This window comes from Talpa europaea, assembly GCF_964194135.1.
Source record: "Talpa europaea genome assembly, chromosome: 2".
Lineage (NCBI taxonomy): Eukaryota > Metazoa > Chordata > Mammalia > Eulipotyphla > Talpidae > Talpa > Talpa europaea.
This window is the reverse complement of record NC_140068.1, coordinates 27312404-27334641: the sequence shown is the minus strand read 5'-3', so window position 1 is coordinate 27334641 and position 22238 is coordinate 27312404. Positions and strand designations below refer to the sequence as shown.

The window sequence follows — 22238 nt, the reverse complement described above, 5'->3', positions numbered from 1 at the left end:
ATTGCATAAAAATGAACATTGATGCAAAATATATATGAATTAATTAAAATTAAAATAAATTTAAAAAACAATTCTTAGACATATTTGTGAGTAATCAAGAGCCATGAATTTATGGATAGCTGTTATTTTCCCAGACAGGGTCTTCACATGAGAAAACGCAAAAAAATTTTAAAAAATTAAGCGTAAATTACTTTTACATATATTGTTAGGTCAAACTCTTTGAGGGTAAATATTTGTAAGAGACTCATGAATTTGTACACTTTTCCATTCAAAAGATTGATAAAAATTAGTAGCAGATATTCATATTTCAAAATGAAAATGTTCTGATAGAATCATATAGGAAATGGTCCTCTTTAGATTATATATGTTCATTATGTCAAGAGCATGTCTGTTTTCTTTTATGTCAGCTTTTTACATATTTTTGAAGATTCCTGTGAGAAGCTTTTTCCCAAAGATTTATGATTACAGCTTAATGTTTTACTAAATGGAAATGCAATTATAAGTAAATTGTTGTTTTGTTTTGTTTTTGTCTCTTCCCTTTGACCTAGTATGAAAGCAAGGTAAAATTTAAACTTATGCATGCCTTCTTCAAGTGCATGGGTTGGGTAAATGCAGCTTTTAGATAAGCAGAGATGCAGAAGCAGAGCAACACCTGCAGCTTTATTCATAGCACATTTAATGAACAAGCAGTGCATTCTAGATAGTTCTCTTGCTGCCCTTGCTTAGAAAGATGCTGCTGCTTACCCACCATCAGTTGGGTGCAATTTGAGTTGTTTCAGCAGCAATGATGACAGATTGCTCTGCTTACTTGTTCAACAGCCTGGGCACAGTGCCCCTTGGGGCGCACACGCAGCAGCACACGCGAAGGGCAGCTGGTCAGGTTTATCAGCACAATTTAGTTCTGGGGAACAGAGGGGACTCTTGGATTGAACCCTGGGCTCTGGTCTCCATCACATCCTGCTGTCCACTAAATAATCAACCTGCGCTTCCAAATGCTTACCACTGCCTTGTTGCTTTTTGCAAACCTGCAAATATGCAAATATTGACACGGCTCTTGCACCTCTTGGCAAAGCTGCTTATTTATTGCTGTGTTTATTTAGAATTAGCTATGGCTTCAGATAAAAGGAATTTCAGGAAATACCATGTTAAAACAAGTGTTTGCTTTAACAGTGAAGAAGTTTGTGGACAGTTCCCACAGGTTCTCAGGAGCATTAAAATCCTATTTGCAGATAGGCATTAGCATGAAAATTGTGAGCAGCCAGCCTCTGTAAGTGGCTGATGCAACCCCAGAGATACGCCGGGCTGGCGCACTCTGACTAGAGCTAATGCCTCATGTTTGGGTATTTCAGAGCCTAACTGTTCCAATTTCTGGAAGGGAAATAATGAAGCTGAACTGATCCAAGAAAATGTAAAGCAAAGGCTAGACTTTGATTTCCAAAAACTAAAGTATATACGAATGAAAGTGTGAGAAACATAATCCCAGTTGTTTTATCACAATGTAGTTATAAGATCATTTGTCTTATTTGCTTAGATGGCTAAAAGACAAAGACTTGAATATAAGCTAGTAAAACTCTGGAAGGACACGATATGGTTCTGTAATTTTGCCTTTGTGGCAACAGAGGAAACAAAGACCTGTGGTTGCCATTAGGAGTCTGATCACCATGTGTGATTATTTGTCCCTTGTGATTTTCATAACATTGATCTTACTAAATCATTCCATTTTGAAATGGTGTTGTGTTTGCATAAAATAATAAACTATGTAACTTGAAGAAGTGATTGGCTTTATTATAAGACTCCTGAAAAAATTGCAGTAAATCAGTGTTCCTCTAAAGGAAAGTGTGTAAGCCGATGAACCCTGCAAACGAAATTCACTCATTTCCTTCGCTTTGTATGCAAAGATTCTAGCAAGATGCTCACCCTCTAGTGGGGGCATGTTCTTCAAAATAACCACCTGACTGAACAGGAGAAGAAGACCTTAGGAATAAAGGAAAATGAGCAAAGAAAATAAAGCTGAAAGAGAGAGAGAGAGAGAGAGAGAGAGAGAGAGACAACAAATACCTGGCATGACAGAAATTACCTGATACACACCACCAGGGTCTGATTTACTTCCCCATCTGTTTTTCCTCATGTCATGTGCTTTTTATTAAGACAAAAAAAGAAAGCCTTGGCATCATAGGACAATGAGGAGAGAATTAGTCATTGCCTTAATATGCATAATATTTTGGTCCCGATTGGACAGTTTTTACAAATACTCATTAGTACCAAAAACCATATTACTTTTTCTATCCCTATAAACCTGAGCTGTTGAATATGGTGATCACTAGCCATGGTGACTATTTAATTTGAAATTACAAGTAAATAACTATAAATATCCTACTTCTCATTGGCACAAGTTGCATTTCAAGTGGCATTAGCCACCTGTAGCTAGTAACTACCTATTTGGAAAGAACTGAGTATTTGCATCATCACAGAAAGTTCCTCTGAACTGCATTGCTTTAGACTAAAGAACTATCACCCTCACAGGCTGCTAGCTGGTGTTGATTGAGCACCTGCTGTATGCTAGCATATTTGTTCCTTTTTATGAATGTGTTAAAGTGAACATTCAAATATCATTTAGGTATAGAAACAATTTTCAACATTATTGAAAAAATTCAGGGTATGTTCTGGCCATTGGTTGCTTTGTTTTGTTATTGCTCAAAATAGTATAAGGCCTGAGGGGTTCATCTGTCAACCCAATTTTAAAGTATCTTTTTTAGGTTATGTGACCCAAAAGAATGTTTTTTATGTCTTGTGTCAATTAAAGGTTGTAAGGAAAAATATATTATCTTATTCTTCACTACCCTCCCCCAAAATAAAAATTTCAGTGACAGAAACATTTGCTTTTTTTTTTTTTTTTTGGTGGGACCCTCGGGGAACAAACCGGTGCTGCAGAGGCTGCGGGCAGCCTCACAGCCCAGTGCTCAACCGCTGCGCCACCAAGGGAGGCCCAACATTTGCTTTTTAAAATAATTTTTTACAGATTTTTCTCCTATATCCTGAGAAATATTTCATTTATCTTTTTTGCTATGTAGATGTTTATATTATCTACACAATTCTTTGCTCTTTATCAGAAAAGAAAGAAACACATTCATCAAATTTATAAAGCACTTAAGTCAGATAATTCCTATCCCCTGTATTTAAATGCTGTGGATGAGGTTATTTTTTTAATTGCTTCTTCTGAATGGTGTTAACACCATCTTAATCTGTTCAGTAGATGTGGACAGAGTTTGCTAGATCCATGTGCTATGAGCAGTTTGAGAGATGTGTGTCTGCTGTGTCTAATTTGCTCTGTACCGTTTGCTTCCAGAAGTCAGACTGTCCACTTCTATTGTCCTAATAATGTTGCTTTTATTTTCCATTTAACTTTTCAACAGACCGGAAGTAAATTTGAAGAAATATTCTGGTTGTCTTAAAGATATTGAAATTTCAAGAACACCATACAATATACTCAGTAGCCCTGATTATGTTGGTGTTACCAAGGGATGCTCTCTGGAGGTTGGTCTGTTTTTATTGTCTTCCTAAATATATTCATAACAGATATCGCTTATTTGGTTTGGGTGCTCTTAAAGGGATTGTCCCCTTCTTAATATATTTTAAATTCCCACTCAACCTAGTCTTATTTACATATAACTAATAAAGGAAGATTGAACCACTTCTATAATTACAGTGATTGACTAAATTTAGGACATAATATTATAAAGACAGAAAGCTGTGAATCAGTTTTCCACATGGATAACCCTTCATAGCATGTAGTATCAGTATTAGTATCAATTAGAATCAATTCTTTCTAGTTCTCTTTTAAACACTCCTTTTTCCCTTTGTTCATTTGTGTCACCTATTTTAGATTTGTTTTATATTTATGTGTCATTTAGACCTCTGTTAGCAGTGTTAAATTTTTTTCTAGACTATGTTAGGAATATATACAAATCTTAAAAGATTACACCATAATCATTAGTGCAGCTTGGATATCGAACCTCTTTTTCTTTCAACATGGCATAGATTGACAACCACCTACAAAGACTTGCTTTTGACATGACTGCAAAGTCCCTTGTTATCAGGTATCTTCAGAGTATTTTCTTTGTTGCCAAAGCAGCCCAGCAGCCCCATGATTCTGCTTGACACTTCTGCTGAGTGTTCAATAGGGGCTGACCAACAGGAGGGAGAAGCAAGCATCAATGGTTAATGGTAACTATTAGTAAGAATTTATGGGAACTCTAAAGTGCTATAAGTATTTTTAAAAAGTAAATGTTAAATATCATAATTTCTTAATACCCCAAAATAATGTAACTGTTCATTGTAGCCTCTTCCTCCAGCTAAAACTGTTTGAAGGCATTACTGTAATATTCAGGTAAATAAAGGGACAATGAGGAGAAATGACAAGTGAGTCCACCACTGACCCATAATGTTTAAAAACTGGGAAAAAATATTCAGGGTTTTCTTTGTTTATAGTTACAGGCTCCAATTTGCAATTAACCATGGGTATCTACCTAGAAATGCTTGAGACTACAGATAAAATGAAATACTATACAGAATTGAAACTCTAAGGATCCATATTGGTTAAGGTTTTATTTTTATTTTTTTTAAATCTTAGGATTTTTTTTTTTTAGATTTACTGATTCATGTATACAAGAATGGGGTACAGGCCAGATACGCGGGAGTGTGAGAGGATTCACCAGAGACAGAGCAGGGAACAGAACAGGCAGACTGACCAAACACACTGCTGAGGGGAGCAGCGGACAAGACAAGAGAGGTCTGCTGTGCCATGTGGGATTCCCGCTGGCTGGCCCGGATCGAACCCATGCTGCAGAGGCTGCGGACAGCTTCACAGCGCTCTGCTCAACCACCTGTGCCACCAGGGGAGGCCTGGTTTCTTCAAGTTTTACTGGAAGTTTTAATCTTACAAAACCTAACTCCCATCCATGTGCAAAAGCTATTGCAGTAGGGTGGAAAACTGTCCCAAAAATGCATAACCTGTACACGTGGAGATAATTCTGGAAAGGAACTTTTCAGTCACCAAGAGTCATTTTACAACTAAAATATGAGAGAGAAATTTGAACTGTATAAATATTGAAAAGCTGCATAGTAGTTTTATCTAAATTATCCAAAACTCTATGATTTGAAAATTGAGATATTAAATAAATTATACATTCTACAACACTTAGGTCACTTAACTGGTCCTAAAACACTGTGGAGGAAAATAACCTGCATTAAAGAATTCCTTGCTTTTACTCCAGCAAAATCCAAGACTTAAATGAGTTTTTTAGTCACTCTAAAGGCCCAAGTACCAGAGCCTGCTTAAATAAATTCTAGTACATTCATGTAATGGACTGTCCTCCTGCCATTAAAAGTATTTAGTGGCAGAGATATATTCCCATATAGAGAGTAAAATGAAAATTACAAATGAACATGCTTATTGCAATTCAGTTTAAATATTGCAAAGAAGAGAAGAGCGCAGGCTGTGAAAGATAAAAGGAATGCATGCACGAATACATGAATGAATAAATGAATGAATTATAAAAAGCGATATGTGCTTCACAGTTCTGGGATGGGAGTCGATTTTGATGTCTCCCCTTTGCAGTATGTTACTATCTAATATGGTATTGTTTCGATTTTATCGTCTGCAAGAACAGGGTTATTAGTTTCATTTTAAAAGGAAAATTGGACTAGGACATGTTTGATTTATATATTTTTGAAATTTCGATCTGATTTAAAAAAGTTTTTCTTGGGTGTATTCATACATTTCTAGCAAAAATACCTTTACCTTGGCTTATCTCTGAGGAAAAATGCAGACCTAGTCTGTGATTGTGCTCATCTATAAAACAAACAATTAGTTGATGGAGGATATTTGAAGGAGTAATTAGAGTGTTTTCAAAGGAGATCTGGAAATACTGATTAAAACCAAAGGAAAATGTTATCTATAAGTGATAATCTCTATCTTTTAAATTAAAAGTGCTAGAATAAATCAGGGTCAAATTTTTGTTTTAAGGCAAACTGCTCAGAAGATTCAAGGCTATAGCTGGAAATAGTGCCTCTGGTTTTTCTCTTGGGCTTTCCATGTAACTGTTCTCGAACTACAATGCATTTCATAACAACATCCATTGCGTTAAGGAGGGTAGGTGGAATGGAGAAATTAATTTAAAATTTCATTTCTAATTCCTTCTTCTCCTCGTTCTTTGTACCACAGAATGTTTACACAGTTAGCTTCCCCAAGCCTGGGTATGTGGAGATTCCCCCTGTGCCAATTGATGTAGGAACAGAAATCAACCTGTCCTTCAGCACCAAGAATGAGTCTGGGATTATTCTCTTGGGAAGTGGAGGGACCCCAGTACCACCGAGGCGAAAAAGAAGACAAACTGGACAGGTACTGTCATATCTAGCTAGTAATGCACTTTCCCTAATGCTCATACCAAACGATTATTTTATAAGGAGACTGCTGCTTTATTATTTATAGATTTGCATTATTTATTTCCACTACCATCTCAGCTAATCTATAATGACCATTCCCTATTCATTCTGATCGCTTATATCTCTCACAATGTCTTCTCAAGGACAATTGTCTCCACTAGAATTTTCCTGATGGTGAATTTCAGATATAGTCATACTTGTATTTGTACCAATACTTCATATGGGTTTAGCATTTGCATATATAAAGAGAGAAAGCTTAAAATCTATTCAAGTTAATTAACTTTCTCTCAGTCCAAGTCTTATCAGATGAATATTCAGTTAGGGCCCTTAAATTTAAACTTCCTTTTAGAATCAATTTCATAGTTTCTTTAGCCACCGTGATTCAGGCTGCTGAAACCTGATGTGCTCTACCCTCTCTGGACACAGAGAGGTACAGAGATTGGGCTGGGCTGGGAAAAGGCAAACAGAGCACAACCAAGAACACATAGACAATATCCCATGCTCAATCTCATTTTTGACAAGCTGACGCATGTCTACTTTGAAGGTTGTGAGCAATTTTCATGCCTTATAGTCATTTTATTCTGTGAAATGCTATCTCTTAGTTGCCCAGATCTAGACACCCATAATGCTTTATTACCTTGATAGTCCTCCAATATTTTTAGTCATATTTAAAAATATATTTTTTCCATTTAGTCTCATTTTTTATTCTAGTGCAAAAGCTCATAGAAATTACCTAGTATGCCATAGGCAAAGAATGGAATGTTTTACAAATATGTCCTGAATTATACATACATGCTTGTAAACTAGGTTGCATTGTTTATGATTGTTAAGGTGTGGAACAAAGGCAACCTGTGATCACTGCTGGAAGGAGTAGATTGTTACAGTTATTTTGGAAAATGATCTTGTGAAGTAGAACACAAGTACACTCCACAGGCAACAATTCCACTCCTAGGGATAGCCCCAGACACTTGCACATATGCAAAATGAGACATATACAAGAATGTTTATAACATGCTTCTTTATAATGGTAGGAAAACTAGACACAACCCAAACATTCATAAACTGAAGAACAGATAAATTGGCTTTTTTGAATAATGGAATTTTAGGCAGCAGTAAAAAGGAAGAAATTATAATTAAACCTAACAAGATGAATTAATATTAGAAACTGAATACAAATGAAAAAAATCACTACATACTGTATGATGCCATTTTTATGAATTAATACAAATAATACTAAATAACATATTGTTTGCAGATATATTTGTAAATTTTTAAAAACTATATTTAAAAGGCAAGAGGATGATGAATATAAAATCCAGATTAGTGGTTACCTTTGAGATGGGAAAGATGGGAGAAACAATGACAAAAAGAGGCCATCAGCAAATCAATGGTATAGTCTCTTAAATCGGGTGGTAGATTTAAAGTCATTTAATTCTATGATTGTGAATATAGTGTAATCATTTACATGTGTGTCCCTTATGCTGTAATATAAATAATCATAATAAAAATGTTTTATAGAGAGAGGGAAAGTGTTCTTTTTATCTCATTTCTTACTGCACCTAATAAGCACTGAATAAATGTAAAATATCTCATATATAAATTATCTCTTAATCCTGACAAGTAAAAATTCTTTTTTCACTGTTAAAAATAATATATTTCATTAGAATAAGAACACCAAATCAAACATCAAAATCTGAAATAGATATCCACCAAATGATATTTGTTTCCTAAGTTATTGTCAAATAACTGTTGGCACCAAATTTCTCCTCATTGGGACTAAATATATGGATTTGATTCACAGTCTTTCAGGGTAGCTCTTAAAACAGAACACATTCCTATTAAAACAGTTAAAATAAGAAACAAAGTACCATAATACACAGTAAATTAGAAATAACATGTTAGTGTTTCAACATTTTCATGGTAATGAATGTCTAGTTTTTAAAGTTTCATATTAAATTCTGCCTGAAAAAGAAACAATATTAAATAACTTTTGTCTGTTGTAGAATCAGTGCTAATCAACTTGTAATGTTCTTTTTTTTAAGATTTATTTTTATTTATTTATGTGTACAACAGCTGGGGTGTAGGCCAAAGGTGCAGGAGGTGAGAGGATTCACCAGAGACAGAGTGGGGAGCAGAGCAGGCAGATCTACTGAAATACACTGTTGAGGGGAGCAGTAGGCGAGACAGAAGAGGTCCGCTGCACCACATGTGTTCGCTCCCTGGCTGGGGATTGAACTCAAGCTGCAGCAGTGATAGCCTAATAGCACTGAGACTTAACCCTTAGGCCACCAGGGGTTATTTTTTAAAGTGAACTACTTTAATGTCTACAGAATCATTTGTGATTATGTTCTGTAAAGGGGTATGAGATAACACAAATCATTCATCCAAGAAATTTTTTTTTAATTTTTTTTTATTTATACAAGAACCGGGGTACACACCAGATGTGCTGGAGGGTGAGAGGATTCACCAGAGACAGAGCAGGGAACAGAACAGGCAGACTGACTGAAATACACTGCTGAAGGGAGCAGCGGGCGACACAGGAGAGGTCTGCCATGCCATGTGGGACCCTTGCCGGGTGGCCAGGGTCAAACCAGCACTGCAGAGGCTGCAGACAGCTTCACAGTGCGGCGCTCAACCGCCTGCGCCACCAGAGGAGGCCCCAGCTAAGAAATGTTTAATTTAATAGTTTTCTATTAGTCCTTTAATGGATGGTGAATACTCATCCAAATCCTCTAGACATTTTGTTTTGGACTTGCTGCTACAAAGACAATTTAGTCAATTACTGGAGACATGGTGATATTTGATTGAAAATATCTTCACCACCACAGGTGACTCTGGAGGACTGAATGATCCTAATGATGCAGGTGCCCCATTGTCCACAGGAAGGGGGCACACACCTGGCTTCAGCTTTGGGGAGACAGACTGCCTTCAAGTTCCCTGGGGTTCCTAATCTGATCGCAAAACCATACTAGTTGCTATAGTAACAGTAAGAAGAAGAAAGCAGGCATGTTTGTGGATGCAAAACTGTCTTCCTTCTTTCTAAATGTGGGAGACAAGTTATGTGTTGGTGATGGCAATCTATTCCTCCAGCTCAGAGAACAAATTCAAATCTAAACATTCAAAATGCCATGAGGTTGAGAGTCAGGCCTGACTTCTAGAAGCTAGTGGTCCATTTGTGAATATAAGGGAGTGGTACTGGTTGACACCCTTTGTTTCCTGAGAGCCTTAGTGAGGTAGAGCCCCTCCATAAGCACAGCTGTTACTTTTGGCATCACACATTCACTTTGGGAGACTGCCTGCTATATTACTACATCTACTTTTCACATCATCTGACAAGCAAAAGGTGATAAATAATTAAAGAGATATGTCCAGCTGCTTTTAATATGCCTTTTGAGAAATTAGTGAATCTTGACTTCCCAGGTAAGATCTCAGAATGGATGAATCTGCAGTTCTGCCAGAGACCCTCAAACTCAAAATCATAAATGAGACTCCAATTTAATCCTCAACCACCACTTGCTTTTGCAGGCATATTATGCGATATTCCTGAACAAGGGCCGCCTGGAAGTGCATCTCTCCACAGGGACACGAACAATGAGGAAAATTGTCATCAAACCAGAACAGAGTCTGTTTCACGACGGGAGAGAACATTCTGTTCATGTTGAGAGAACTAGAGGGTAACAACTGTGGAGGACTTGCTGTTGTTACTAACATGAACTTCCTTTACTGGCATTAGTCTCTGACAACATTTATGTGGCTGGACACAATATATTGCATAAAACTATCAAGAAGCTTAATTTCCTCTTTACATTTTCATACTTCAGGAACCCTATCTACCTTGGTCTTTAGGAGTTCTACTCCTTTTTTTTTTAAGATTTATTTATTTATGCATACAAAAGCTGGGGTACAGGCCAGAGGTGCGGGGGTTGAGAGGATTCACCAGAGACAGTGGGGAGCAGAACAGGCAAACTGACAGAAATACACTGCTAAGGGGAGCAGCAGGCAAGTCAGGAGAGGTCTGCTGTGCCATGGAGGTTGCTCCCTGGCCGGCCAGAGATTGAACTCGTGCTGCAGAGGCTGCGGATTGCTTCATAGTGTGGTGCTTAACTCCTTGCGCCACCAGAGAGGCCCTAGGAGTTCTACTCTTTAACGTTTTTATCTGTGAAGTTCTCTTTACCTTTGGAAAGACCAAATGCATCTTCTGAAACTATAGATAAGAAAAAATCCCTCCCTCTGCACCTCTCAGATATTCTCTTCTCAAATAAGGTATGCATATAGTGAAAGGCACAGAATAGCTCAGCTGGAGCCAGCAGCCTTTGGCTGTTGCTATTTCTTTCAGGCTCCAAAGCAGTTATGGCAGCTGCTTAGAAACTTGACACAGACACAGAAGCATGGCAGCAGCGAGGACCTACTGACCACTGCTATATGCACACTTTCTCCACCCCCTCCCAAGTGTTCATGGTCCCTGCAGAGTGGTTTCTTGAGGGAACAAAGTTGAGCGAGAAAGGAAAAGGTTGCTCTTCTGCCATCAGTGCCCAGAGGCTGCCTCCCTACAGATCCTTGAGCGTGCTTGCCTCCCAATCCTGAGCCAGGAAATTGACTGTACCAGAGTAAAAGTGTAACATAAATTGATTTCTCATTTCTTCAGAATGTTGCAGTATTTTATACCTGATCTATTCAGAAAATCATCTGTATTTTTCATCGAAATGTTGTATGACAGCTCAGAGAGGTAATTAGTTTAGGACAATTAAGGAAAACAGAAGCCCAGAGACTTTAGATCTTCAAAATCTCCTTCAATCCATTTATTATACCAAGGACATTGAAAATAACTGGAAATCAAATTTAATGAAACTTTAAAATCTCAGAATATATTTAAATACATAAACAGTAAAAATGTATTTTTACTCTAGCTTGGCTCATTTTTTTATTGCATAAAGCATTAATTGTGGGCTGAATTGATACTAAACATGCTTGCCCAGCATCTGAGATGTTTAGAAACCATAATCAAGACAAATGAGGAATCAACATTTGAACAAACTGAAAACTTAATAGCCAAATATTGTAGTCATGGTCTCTGAGAAATGCAAAATGAATTTTCTCATTTGTCAATCTTTTTTTTTTTAAAGATTTATTTATTTTTATTTATTTATACAAGCACTGGGTACAGTCAGAAGCGCGGGAGGGTGAGAGAATTCACCAGAGCCAGAGCAGGGAGCAGAGCAGGCAGAAGGACCAAAGCACACTGCTGAGGGGAGCAGCGGGCGGCAGGAGAGGTCTGCGCGCCATGTGGGACTCTCCTTCAGTGGCCGGGGAGCAGCCGGGGATCGAACCGGTGCTGCAGAGGCTGCGGGCAGCTTTGCAACCCAGCGCTCAACCGCGGCGCCACCGGGGAGGCCCTCATTTGTCAATCTTTAATCCTCCTCAATGTGGGAAGGATTTTTAATCTTTAAATTTCAAATGCTTTCAATAAGCAAATATCTATTGAGAAATATAGTTGACCATAATCATCCAAAATATATCTTGCAGAGAGAGGATTCTGATGTTCCCAAGTGCATTATGTTGTTGTGCTAAGGTGCCCTTTTAACAGGTGTTTCTCCAAGAAAGGCATTTTATTACGCCAAATTCACAGCTGTTGGCCATCAATCCAACCTTTATTTGATTAAGCTCAGCTTATCCTACATCACTGAAAACTGGCCATTCAGTTAATTGGCCGTATAAACAAACAGTTTGCCACTCACTGCTAATTGAAGGATAATATATGGGACATATTAGTGTGTAGTCACTGAACTATGTGGCAAAGGAAGAACACATTTGTTACAATAATGTCTCATTCAGCACTTTAAGGTCAAAAAATAATCACCTATTCTTTAAACAAGTGATTAACTAATTGATCGGAGATAGCTAATAACCCTAAGAACTTCACCTAGAAACTTTTTTTGAAGCATCATAGACTTTTTCTATAATATGCTCTGGGTTAAACTCTAGACAAGGTTTATATCCTTTAATTGCTCTGCACATCTGTGTGTTCTGTATTAATAGCCTTTCATCACAGGAAATAGCAACTAACCTGTCCATAATCACACAGCTAGTAAATACCAGTCAGGATTTGAAGCCAGAGGTTTAAGGCTTTACCACCTCCATCTGTGCCCACCAGCTACACATCCCTGCCCTCTTTGAGATATCAAAGATATTTTTATGTTGATTATGATTCTCATTTATTAGATGAAAATGATTGTTTTCTCTCAGCATCTTTTGACCATTAACATCAATGAACATTATTTCTAAAACCCTGAATAAGATGGTGATTTTAGTATACCTCACAAACACTTGGGATTTTTACCAAATTGAGGAGCTGAATTTTTAAGTTTGCTCTTGCCCATCTTTTGCCACCCCCAGCTTTCCTTACCCCTCCTTAATTCTCTCTCCTTTTCTACCACTTCCTGTACAAAAATCTCACTTTAGTCACTTTGATAATCTAATTCCATGTTTCTCCAGGACCCCTGCCTTCATTATTTTCTTTGCCCTGATTCTTCTGAAGTAGAAGACCACGTTGGTGTACGTGGTCGTAATTCTAATTAGACAAAACCACTAAACCCCAAGAACCCAGAGTTGATTGTTCAGGAGAGTGTCTTCTCTGAGAGCAAGCATCACACATTTACAGAATTAGACTCAACACCAGGAAGTTGCATAAGATATTTCAGGAATAATTTGGGGTTTCCAGGATGGACACTACAATAATTTGGGCTTCATGATTTGGAAATATTTTCTTCTTACTATTCAAATATGTTGAAACCAAAAAATTTCAGATTCTGTTTTTCATGAAAATTACAAACATCAGAGCATTTACTTCTCCTAGTAGCTTCTTCTACATATACAATTCCATTGGTGGTAGTTTGAAAAAAAAATTAGACCAATATTGCAAACAAACAAGAAATAGAATGTAATTAATAAAATATTTAATAATGAGACTCCAGGAGTTAACCATCAAAATTATAAGAAAATACAGGTGACCTTTTCCAATTAATAGTAAGGTCATGTTATTACAGTGCTTTTTTCCACATAGTAGGATGTAAAAGTAAAGAACTATTAAGTGGATGCTTATGGCAGAGCCATAATAAACATGTTGGTGGTGTCCCTCTTTAAAAAAGAACTAAACAATCTAGATTTGATGTTCCCATATGAAAAATAAAACAAGATTTAGCTGTAGTCTTTTAGCAATGCCCTTATTTAAGTATTGCAGCTCAGTGAAATCCCCTACTTAATGTTTTCCAATGTTTGAAGAACAGTAGATCCTTGAATAGTCACATTACTCAACATCATTTTTTTGTAATGTTGAGAAAAAGGATATCCCGGGCAGTGTTGAAAGAAAGTGCATTATTGTAGGATCTGTTTTTTTTTATACGTGGTTTTTCTTAAAGAAGCAGTTTCCAAGAACCCATCAACAATGAGTATTAATCACTAGCCTGAGGATCATGAATGGATTACTGAAAACTTTCTTCATATCTGGTGAGAAAACCAAAGTATTTAGGTGGAAAAGTCTGTCCTAAAATGCCATCTTACTTGATTTCACAAAGGATAAAAAAACCACACATCTAACTAGAAATGATAAATCAGGGCACAGATATTCTAGGCATTTTTATCCTAGTTTTATAAATAAATGAAATGAGACTAAATAAAAAAAGCGAGATTAAATAACTTGCCCCAAATCACACAGCTAGTAAGCTTCCACACTAATACTTAATTCCAGTCTCTTCCTTCTGAAAGCTCATGTTCATTCTACATCTACATCTTACGATCTAGTAAGAAAGGACCTGTAGTATGTGATCATTGGAGCAGAATCAGACAAGAGTCTATTTAAGAAGGAAGGGAGCCTTAAAAACTCTAATCAAAGAGCAGAGACTTGCTCTCCTTGGACAATCTTTAATGGCTGCTTAAATCCCTCACTAAAACCCTTAAGATATACCCCACTGCTATATCACATTAGAAAGACGGTTGCTTTTGGCAAAAGAAAAAAAAAAAATGATGTGGGTGGGAGGGACTTCTCAGTGAGTCACTTACCCAGAAGTAAGTGGTTTTCTAAATGTCTCATATAACCACAAACATCTTTAGCAATGAGGTTTAACCTCCTAATTTTTTCCCAACATGCTCTTCCAGAGACATAAAATAACAATATGCCATTTCCTCTTATTTTCCCTTTGAAATGAAATCCAATCTACCCCCTCCACATCCTTGAACAATGACATTTTGAACCACAGCAAAATCAGGGGTTTTTTTTGTCCATTCTCTAATATTTCAGTTGTCCCAAAGCAGACAGATTACTCAGTGCTATTTCACAGCATCTGTGCCCTGATTTATCGTTTCTAATTAGATGTGTGGTTTTTTTTTTTCTCTTTTGTGAAATCAAGTAAGATGGCATTTCAGGACAGACTTTTCTACCTAAATACTTTGGTTTTCTCACCAGATATGAAGGAAATTTTCAGTAATCCAGTCATGATCCTCAGGCTAGTGATTAATACTAATGACTAATAACATCCATGCTGAATTTTAGGACTGAAACTTAAAACCTGTTTCTATAACAAAAGAGAAAATGCCTTTGGTCCTTTTCCTCATCAAAACTCTGTCTCCTTCTGATTCTTTGCCCTAGGACCCAAGGATTGTTGTGAATAAGTAGCATGAGGTTCTCAATTAGTACTGTGTGAATTATGTCTCATAAGCAAATTAAGGAAAGTAATGAAACAGTCACCAAGGAAAACCATTGCAAGGGACAATTAGCCTGGTGTTCTTGCTTGCCTCTTCTATTCAAAACCAGTTGCTACATTCTTTATAAAATGTCCTGTGTATGCTATTGATTCCTGCAATCTAAGCTCTCAGGAGTACAGTTTGTCCCCTAGCAAGAAGATAATAGCACAAACCAAGAAATAAAGAGCCAAACAAAATGTGACCCCATGCTGTGCTAAACCCACTGAGCCTTATATGATTAGACATTACTACACAGTGCAGAAGCCTCTGCTCTATACACTCATGTGTTGGACTGTAGGCCACTATTGTCAACGCCACCAGAGGCTAATGTTGAAGCTACACCATTGCCTCATTTCAGTAAGTTCTCAGGGAGAGTTAATGAGGGAGGCAGATGGACAAGCTCCAGAGAAACTATATTGTTTGTTTTCGTGTAGAATTCCTAATCACCAAATATTGACTCACTTAAAAACTACAAGAGGGAGGGGAGAGGGGTGACAGGAAGCAATATGATTTCCAATGTATTGGACATTATGGTCTATACTTGTTTGTTTTTAATGTTTTATCAGCATCTTTACTGTTCAAGTGGATGAAGACAGAAGGCATATGCAAAACCTGTCGGTAGAACAGCCCATTGAAGTTAAAAAGCTTTTCGTTGGGGGTGCTCCACCAGAATTCCAACCTTCCCCACTCAGAAACATTCCTCCTTTTGAAGGCTGCATATGGAATCTTGTTATTAACTCTGTGTAAGTCAATTTCTTTTTTGTCTGAGTAGCACTGTTGCTACCTATACTACCTAAACCCATGGAGAAAGGAAATAATGAATATCTTCCAGTCAGATTTAGAAAATTGCATTATGAGCTTTAAAGGGGGTGGAGGGCAGGGGGACTTGATTTACATGTAAGGAAAAAAGACAATGAAAAATAAAAGAAGCGTGAAACCTTAGTTTTAATTATATTCCATTAGCCCCATGGACTTCGCACAACCTGTATCCTTCAAGAATGCAGACATCGGTCGCTGTGCCCAGAAGCCGGGTGAAGATGAGGATGCAGAAGTTCCAGCTGAAGTCATTATCCAGCCACAGCCAGTTCCCACCTCCACCTTTCCTACACACACACCATTTGTGACACATGTAAGTGTTTATATTCCATTGCTTTCTAATTTTTACGCACAGGTTTAGCCATTTTCAGAAAGAAGTTTATCCAGGATATCTGGTATAGTCTACTGCTAGAATTAGAGGAAGTGAACTTATCTATAAAACACTTATTCTCCTTACATCTTCCTTGGATTCATTTTACTTAGATATCTATTCTTTAATTTTCCAGTTTATAAAATAGCATGTGTTTTCAGGTAAACAGAAAGCACAGAAATATCCATAAATCTCAAGACTAAAATTTGCCTTTAATACCACCACACAGAGGCACCCATGTCAATACTCAATCCCTTTTATTTGCATTTTACACAGACCTCATATCATATATAAGTGTGGTTGTAGGATAAGTGAATTGGGCTGGCCTCTGTGGCTATCACCTGCAGCCTTGAATGCATAAGGCGCTTGGGAGCGTGGGCGTGGGGCACGCATGCCTAATGGTGGGCCCCTGGGGTGTGTTGTGGGCAAGCATAAGTGGGCACACTTGGGCCTGGAGGCTGAAGCTATGAGGGTCGAGTCACTCAGAGAGAAAGGACAACTAAAGCAGAATGGCTACGAGACGGGTGACTACAGAGAGGTAGGATCACAAGGTGATGCCAAAGAGCCCCAAGAGAAAAGCAGTCAGATTCTCTGGGGGCTGGGAGGCCAACCTCCTGGCCAAACCCCATCTGCAGGCCTCCATGTTTTGCCAACTGGGAGCTTGCCCTGCAACAACTGGCATAGAGAGAATTAAAGCCTGAAAAAAGCCACTGAGGTCTCTAGAACTCTTCTTTATCCATGTGTCCAAACCACTAGAGAACCTGCCCTGTGCTTGCCGCCAAAACAATGGAATTCTGCCTTTAAAAATGATTTTAAATAATGAAATGGTTTCTAAACATTATGTAAATCATATAATCTAATTACATGGGTTTGTAGGTACATAGGCACACAGGTGTGCACAAGTACAGACACAAAATTTGTCATAGCACAGGGGGCAATATATACTTTATTAGAACTTGGTTAGAGCTTGATGGGTCCCAGGGTCTGCCTGCCTGGGCTCAAGTTCCAGCACCCTACCTGACCATCTGTATGAAATTGGCAAAGCTACTTGCCAATCTATGCCTCAGCTTCCTCATTTGTACAGTGAGGATATTAACACCTACGACAAAGAGTTATTCTGAGAATTTTAAAAGAAAATGTTGGGCATCCCTGGTGGCACAGGTGGTTGAGCGCCGCACTGTGAAGCTGTCTGCAGTCTCTGCAGCACAGGTTCAATCCTGGCCGGCCGGGGAGAAACCCACATGGGGACCCATAGCAGACCTCTCCTGTCTTGCCCGCTGCTCCCCTCAGCAGTGTATTTTGTCAGTCTGCCTGTTCTGCTCCCCACTCTGTCTCTGAATCCTCTCACCCTCCTGCACTTCTGGCCTGGTTCTTGTATAAATAAATCAATCTTTAAAAAAGAAAGAAAGAAAGAAAATGTTAAATACTTGGCACGTAGTGAGTATTTATTAAGGGCATACTTACTCTATAATAATGTCGTAATGACAGATTTTAAGTGCTTACTCTGTGCCAGTCATACCTAAACAATATCCATTCAATATCATATGTGATTCTCATAACAGCTTCATACAATACAAATTGTCTCATTTTTAGTTAAGTTGATAAGAATCAGGTAGCCTGAATAACTCACCCACTGACATAATTAGTAAATAGTAGGTAAGGAATTTTATTTTTTTAAAAGATTTATTTATTTATGCATACAAGAACTGGGGCAAAGGCCAGAGGTGTGGAGGGGGTGAGAGGATTCACCAGAGACAGAGTGGGGAGCAGAACAGGCAGACTGACTGAACTACACTGCTGAGGGGAGCAGCAGGTGAGTCAGGAGAGGTCTGCTGCGCCATGTGGGTTGCTCCCTGGCTGGGGATTGAACTCATGCTGCAGTGGCTACAGTTAGCCTCATAGAGCTGCGTCTTAACCCCTTGCACCACCAGGGAGTACCCTAAAAATTTTAATCAGTGGGTTTGATGCTATCATCTGGCTCCTTATCTCTGCAACACTCTTTATCTTTACAATTTATTCTCCTGTTTCCCCTTTGTGGGCCATTTTGAATGTTTTTTGTTATGATAAACTATATTCCATTGAGTGCCTTTAAGCACCAAACTTTCACACCATTTCTGATTTTCTTAAAATAGATTCTTAGGGAATTATGAGAACAAGTGATGAGTATGTTTGAAGTTTTCAACACATATAACTGAATTGCTTTTCCAAAAGATTAGACCAACTTGCATCTCACCACCAATGTATCAAAGAGGGTGGAGCTTACTACACTTTTGACAGCTAATGCATCATGTTTATAATCTTTGCCACTTGATGGGTACAACATGTCTTGAGTGCAGATTTTGAAAACTCTTACATATTTCATTCTCTTCCTTACTTTTCATGATGGTTTCTGTTGTTCTGTAGTAGAACAATATGTTCTTTGTCACTAGAAATATTAATTAAATGAGAAGTTAAATGATACTATTTCAGGAAAACTGATCATTCATTCCAAGCATCATTTGATACTCCACAAAATACAAATATTATATCTACCTTGACTACCACCTGGAATTATAAGAATCACATGAGATAATGTAGGTGGAATTTCTTTGACAAGTGGAAGGAGGCTACATAGAGGGGCCCCTTCTATCTACTGAGTAGATGGTACATATGTCCAGTACTCTTCTATGCATTTTCTATCCATTCTTTCATTTGCTCCCTACAAGCCATAAATTATTTTATTTATATTTCTTTGTATTGTTAGAAATATTAGTACCATTTCACAGAAGAAACCACCCATGACCATAGAGTTTGCAAGTGAGAGGCCATCACAAGGGGATTCCTTTGAGGCATTGAGTTCTTCCTAAGCCACCCCTGAAGTATGCCAGATTTCGGAATGTTTCCTCAATTCTTTCATAATATGGCATCATGCTTGATTTTTCCCCAGGAAAGGGAAAGTAAATGATCCTCTTTTTCTTCTCTTTCATATACCTTCAAATATCCCCTAGCCTCAAGAATGTGTTTTTAATTGAATTCAAAACCATTACTGATTGAAAAAAAATTTTGACCCTGGATCCAAATGTTCACATATATAAAATTAATTGTATGAAAAAATGACCCTAATTTCTAAACAACTAATTTGGATTTATAAATTATACTTGGCAGAACTCTAAAGATTATCTGGTCCAATCACCACCTTACTACATGAGTTCTTTTTATATGATACTCGATGTGGACTTGAAGCTTTCCCTTGAACACTTCATTGGCATGGGTTTTCCAGTGTTGTGATGAGGTAGGCTTCAGTTGTTAGAAAGCCATTGGTTATAGTGAGGTAAAACTATAACTTTGTAACCTCTGTGTAACTGTTGTAGTTTGGCAAACATATCAAGTATATAGTATCTCTGTCTAACACTTCAAGAGAAGTAGCTTAATCTCCTTCCCCAGGCTAAATATTCTATTATCTCAATCATTCTTCAGATGACCTGATTTCTAATTTTCATGCCCCCTACTGATCAATATTCTTTATATAATTAAATTGATTTATTTTTATACATTGTTGCTCATTTTTGTACAGTATTTGGATTCTCCCCTCAGATGTAATTCCTGTATTTCTCCAACCCCTCAGCACCTGTGAACTATCACCATAGTGCCTGTGCTCTTCCCTCCTCTATTTCTAGACCTTTCTTCTCCTCCCCTGCTATATGCCTCAGAATTAATCAATATTCTTAAGTTTAATATATCTATTTCAAAATATTGCACCTAGAGTAGACCACACTACTCAAAATAAAGGGCTCAGTTCAGATAATTGCAGGATTCCTCCTTCTGTTGGTCTGTCAATGTATTTTTATTAATATACCTGAGAATGTTTTAAGATTTCTAATAAATGGATCATACCATTAGTTCATCATCCGGTACAATATCAAGTCAATCCAGAGCCTCCAGGAACCTTGTGTTAATCCAACTTCTCTTTACTCAGGCCCAGTCTGTGTGGAATTGTGTGGTTTGCTATTGCAGACCCCTGGAGGTCCCCAGTGATCACTTTTCCTTTCTAAGTGCTCACACAAACTTTGCTTTGTAAGGTGTCTCGAGCATATTCCTCTGTTGTTTGCAGAGATCACATTTTTCCCTTTTTCTGAAAATAAAGATAGTTGCCCATCTGGGACTGGAGATTTTAACACAGTTAAGTTTTCTTATAACCTTCTGTTCTAATTCAAGTTTCCATTTTCTCTCAGCAGTGTATGTTTTAACTTTTTCAAAACAAAGCATTCCACTTAGTAGACAAAACAAAAACAAAAGAGAAGTTGAGTAGCAACCCTGTGGGTTGGATTAGAATAAATCATAGAACATTTGAGCTAGAAAAGATTTAAAGACCTGAAAGATTTTGGCACTTAATTTTCACATGAGGAAGGAAAGTCCTAGAATGCATGGCATAGCCTAAGGTTTTACATGATATTTATAGTTAGTACTAAAACCCAGATATCTCAATCCTAGCTGTCATTTCCTCTTCTCTTACACATTTACAATTATTTATGACTATGTGATCAGAATTATCATTTTTACAATTTTCCATCTCTTTTGAGTTGTATTGTATTTCAGCGTTTCAGATTATGGAATCAGAGAGAGAGAGAGAGACCTGTCTTGTCATAATTTGATTTTTCTCATTTTCTTTGCCTTTGTTTAAAGCATGTCTACTTTTTAAAGATTATAAAAGGTTAAAGGTTAGACAATTTACAACTAATACTTATTAAGAGCTTATGAAATTCAAAGATGAAAAGATATCATCATTGTTAGCCAGAGAAAGAGAGAGAGGAAGACAGACAGATTTGGGAAAACAGATATTAACATAACAGAGAAAGCGAATATGTAGAGTTCAGTCAGGGTAAGTGCTGAGTGTGGGCTGCAGACAGAACCCACTACCTTTCAAGGAACATTGGAAGCATGGCAAGGGATGCCATCAAACTCCATCCAAACAATGGTTAGTCAGTGGTGCCTAAAAATATAAAAACACTCAGATCAAATGCAAATTTTAATTTTACCACTCTCATTTTTTAACTCATTCCATTGAAACAATATAAAATGATGTCCATAGGATGTTTTGTTAAATAGGGACAGCAGGATGTAAAGTTTTATATACTGCATATCACCTCTCTATATTGATAGAAAAACATAAGAAAACCTTTGCAAGAAATATACCAAATGCTTAACAACAGATACATTATGCACTAGAGATACTTTTCATCATTAAAAAATATATTATTTTATGTTAAAAGATCAAATTGGCTATATTAAACAATGCATGCAATGGGCCGCATCCCATGTAGCAAGTGAAAGATGCTGCAAGCATTGGCCTGTAGTATGTGGGCTTCCCTTAGGAACAGAGTGGGTCTATGTGGATTACCTCACTAGCTCTGATCTGGAAGTTCCAGATGGAATGGCTTAAAATTCCAGTTTTGGGAGAGGCTGAAAGTGAAATTAGATTAGGTATTAACTCTCAGTGGGGGTTGGCATAAAGGTCTATTTTTTTGGACCTTATTTAAAATTCTATATTTTTCAATAAGTTCTGCTTTCATAATTTGATTTATTTTTATTTTTAAAAGATGAATGGAAAGCAGTGGTTTTCCACCTTTATTCTTCCACAAGATACATGTTATGTAACTGGGTTTTTTCACTGAAAAGAGAGACATGATGGAGTGAGCCTATCTTGACCCACACCATGTTGAGTCACTGTGGAAACAAAATGGGCCTTGAATCGCATGATGCAAGACTCCCTGCTTTCCTGCCCAGCCCACCTACCTGGACTCTGAACTCTGGCAGATTACTGGTCCCCTCAAATATAAAATAACCCATTAAAAAATAAGGATAATACCTACCTGCAAAGATAGTGGTGACGGAA

General features: G+C 37.5%; 1 protein-coding gene across 2 annotated transcripts in view; it reads left to right on the top strand.

Annotated features, from left to right (window-relative positions):
* LAMA2 (laminin subunit alpha 2) overlaps positions 1-22238 on the top strand; it is a gene marked incomplete at both ends in the record, with an annotated part of 514626 nt that overhangs the window by 476610 nt on the left and 15778 nt on the right. The window contains 6 exons of one of the 2 annotated variants that reach the window (XM_084228924.1): positions 549-560; positions 3414-3534; positions 6224-6400; positions 9970-10118; positions 15747-15923; positions 16144-16309. In XM_084228924.1, the coding sequence (XP_084085050.1) occupies positions 549-560; positions 3414-3534; positions 6224-6400; positions 9970-10118; positions 15747-15923; positions 16144-16309 (802 nt within the window). The remainder of the gene's footprint in view (positions 1-548; positions 561-3413; positions 3535-6223; positions 6401-9969; positions 10119-15746; positions 15924-16143; positions 16310-22238) is intronic. The other variant, XM_084228925.1, reaches the window with a different exon arrangement.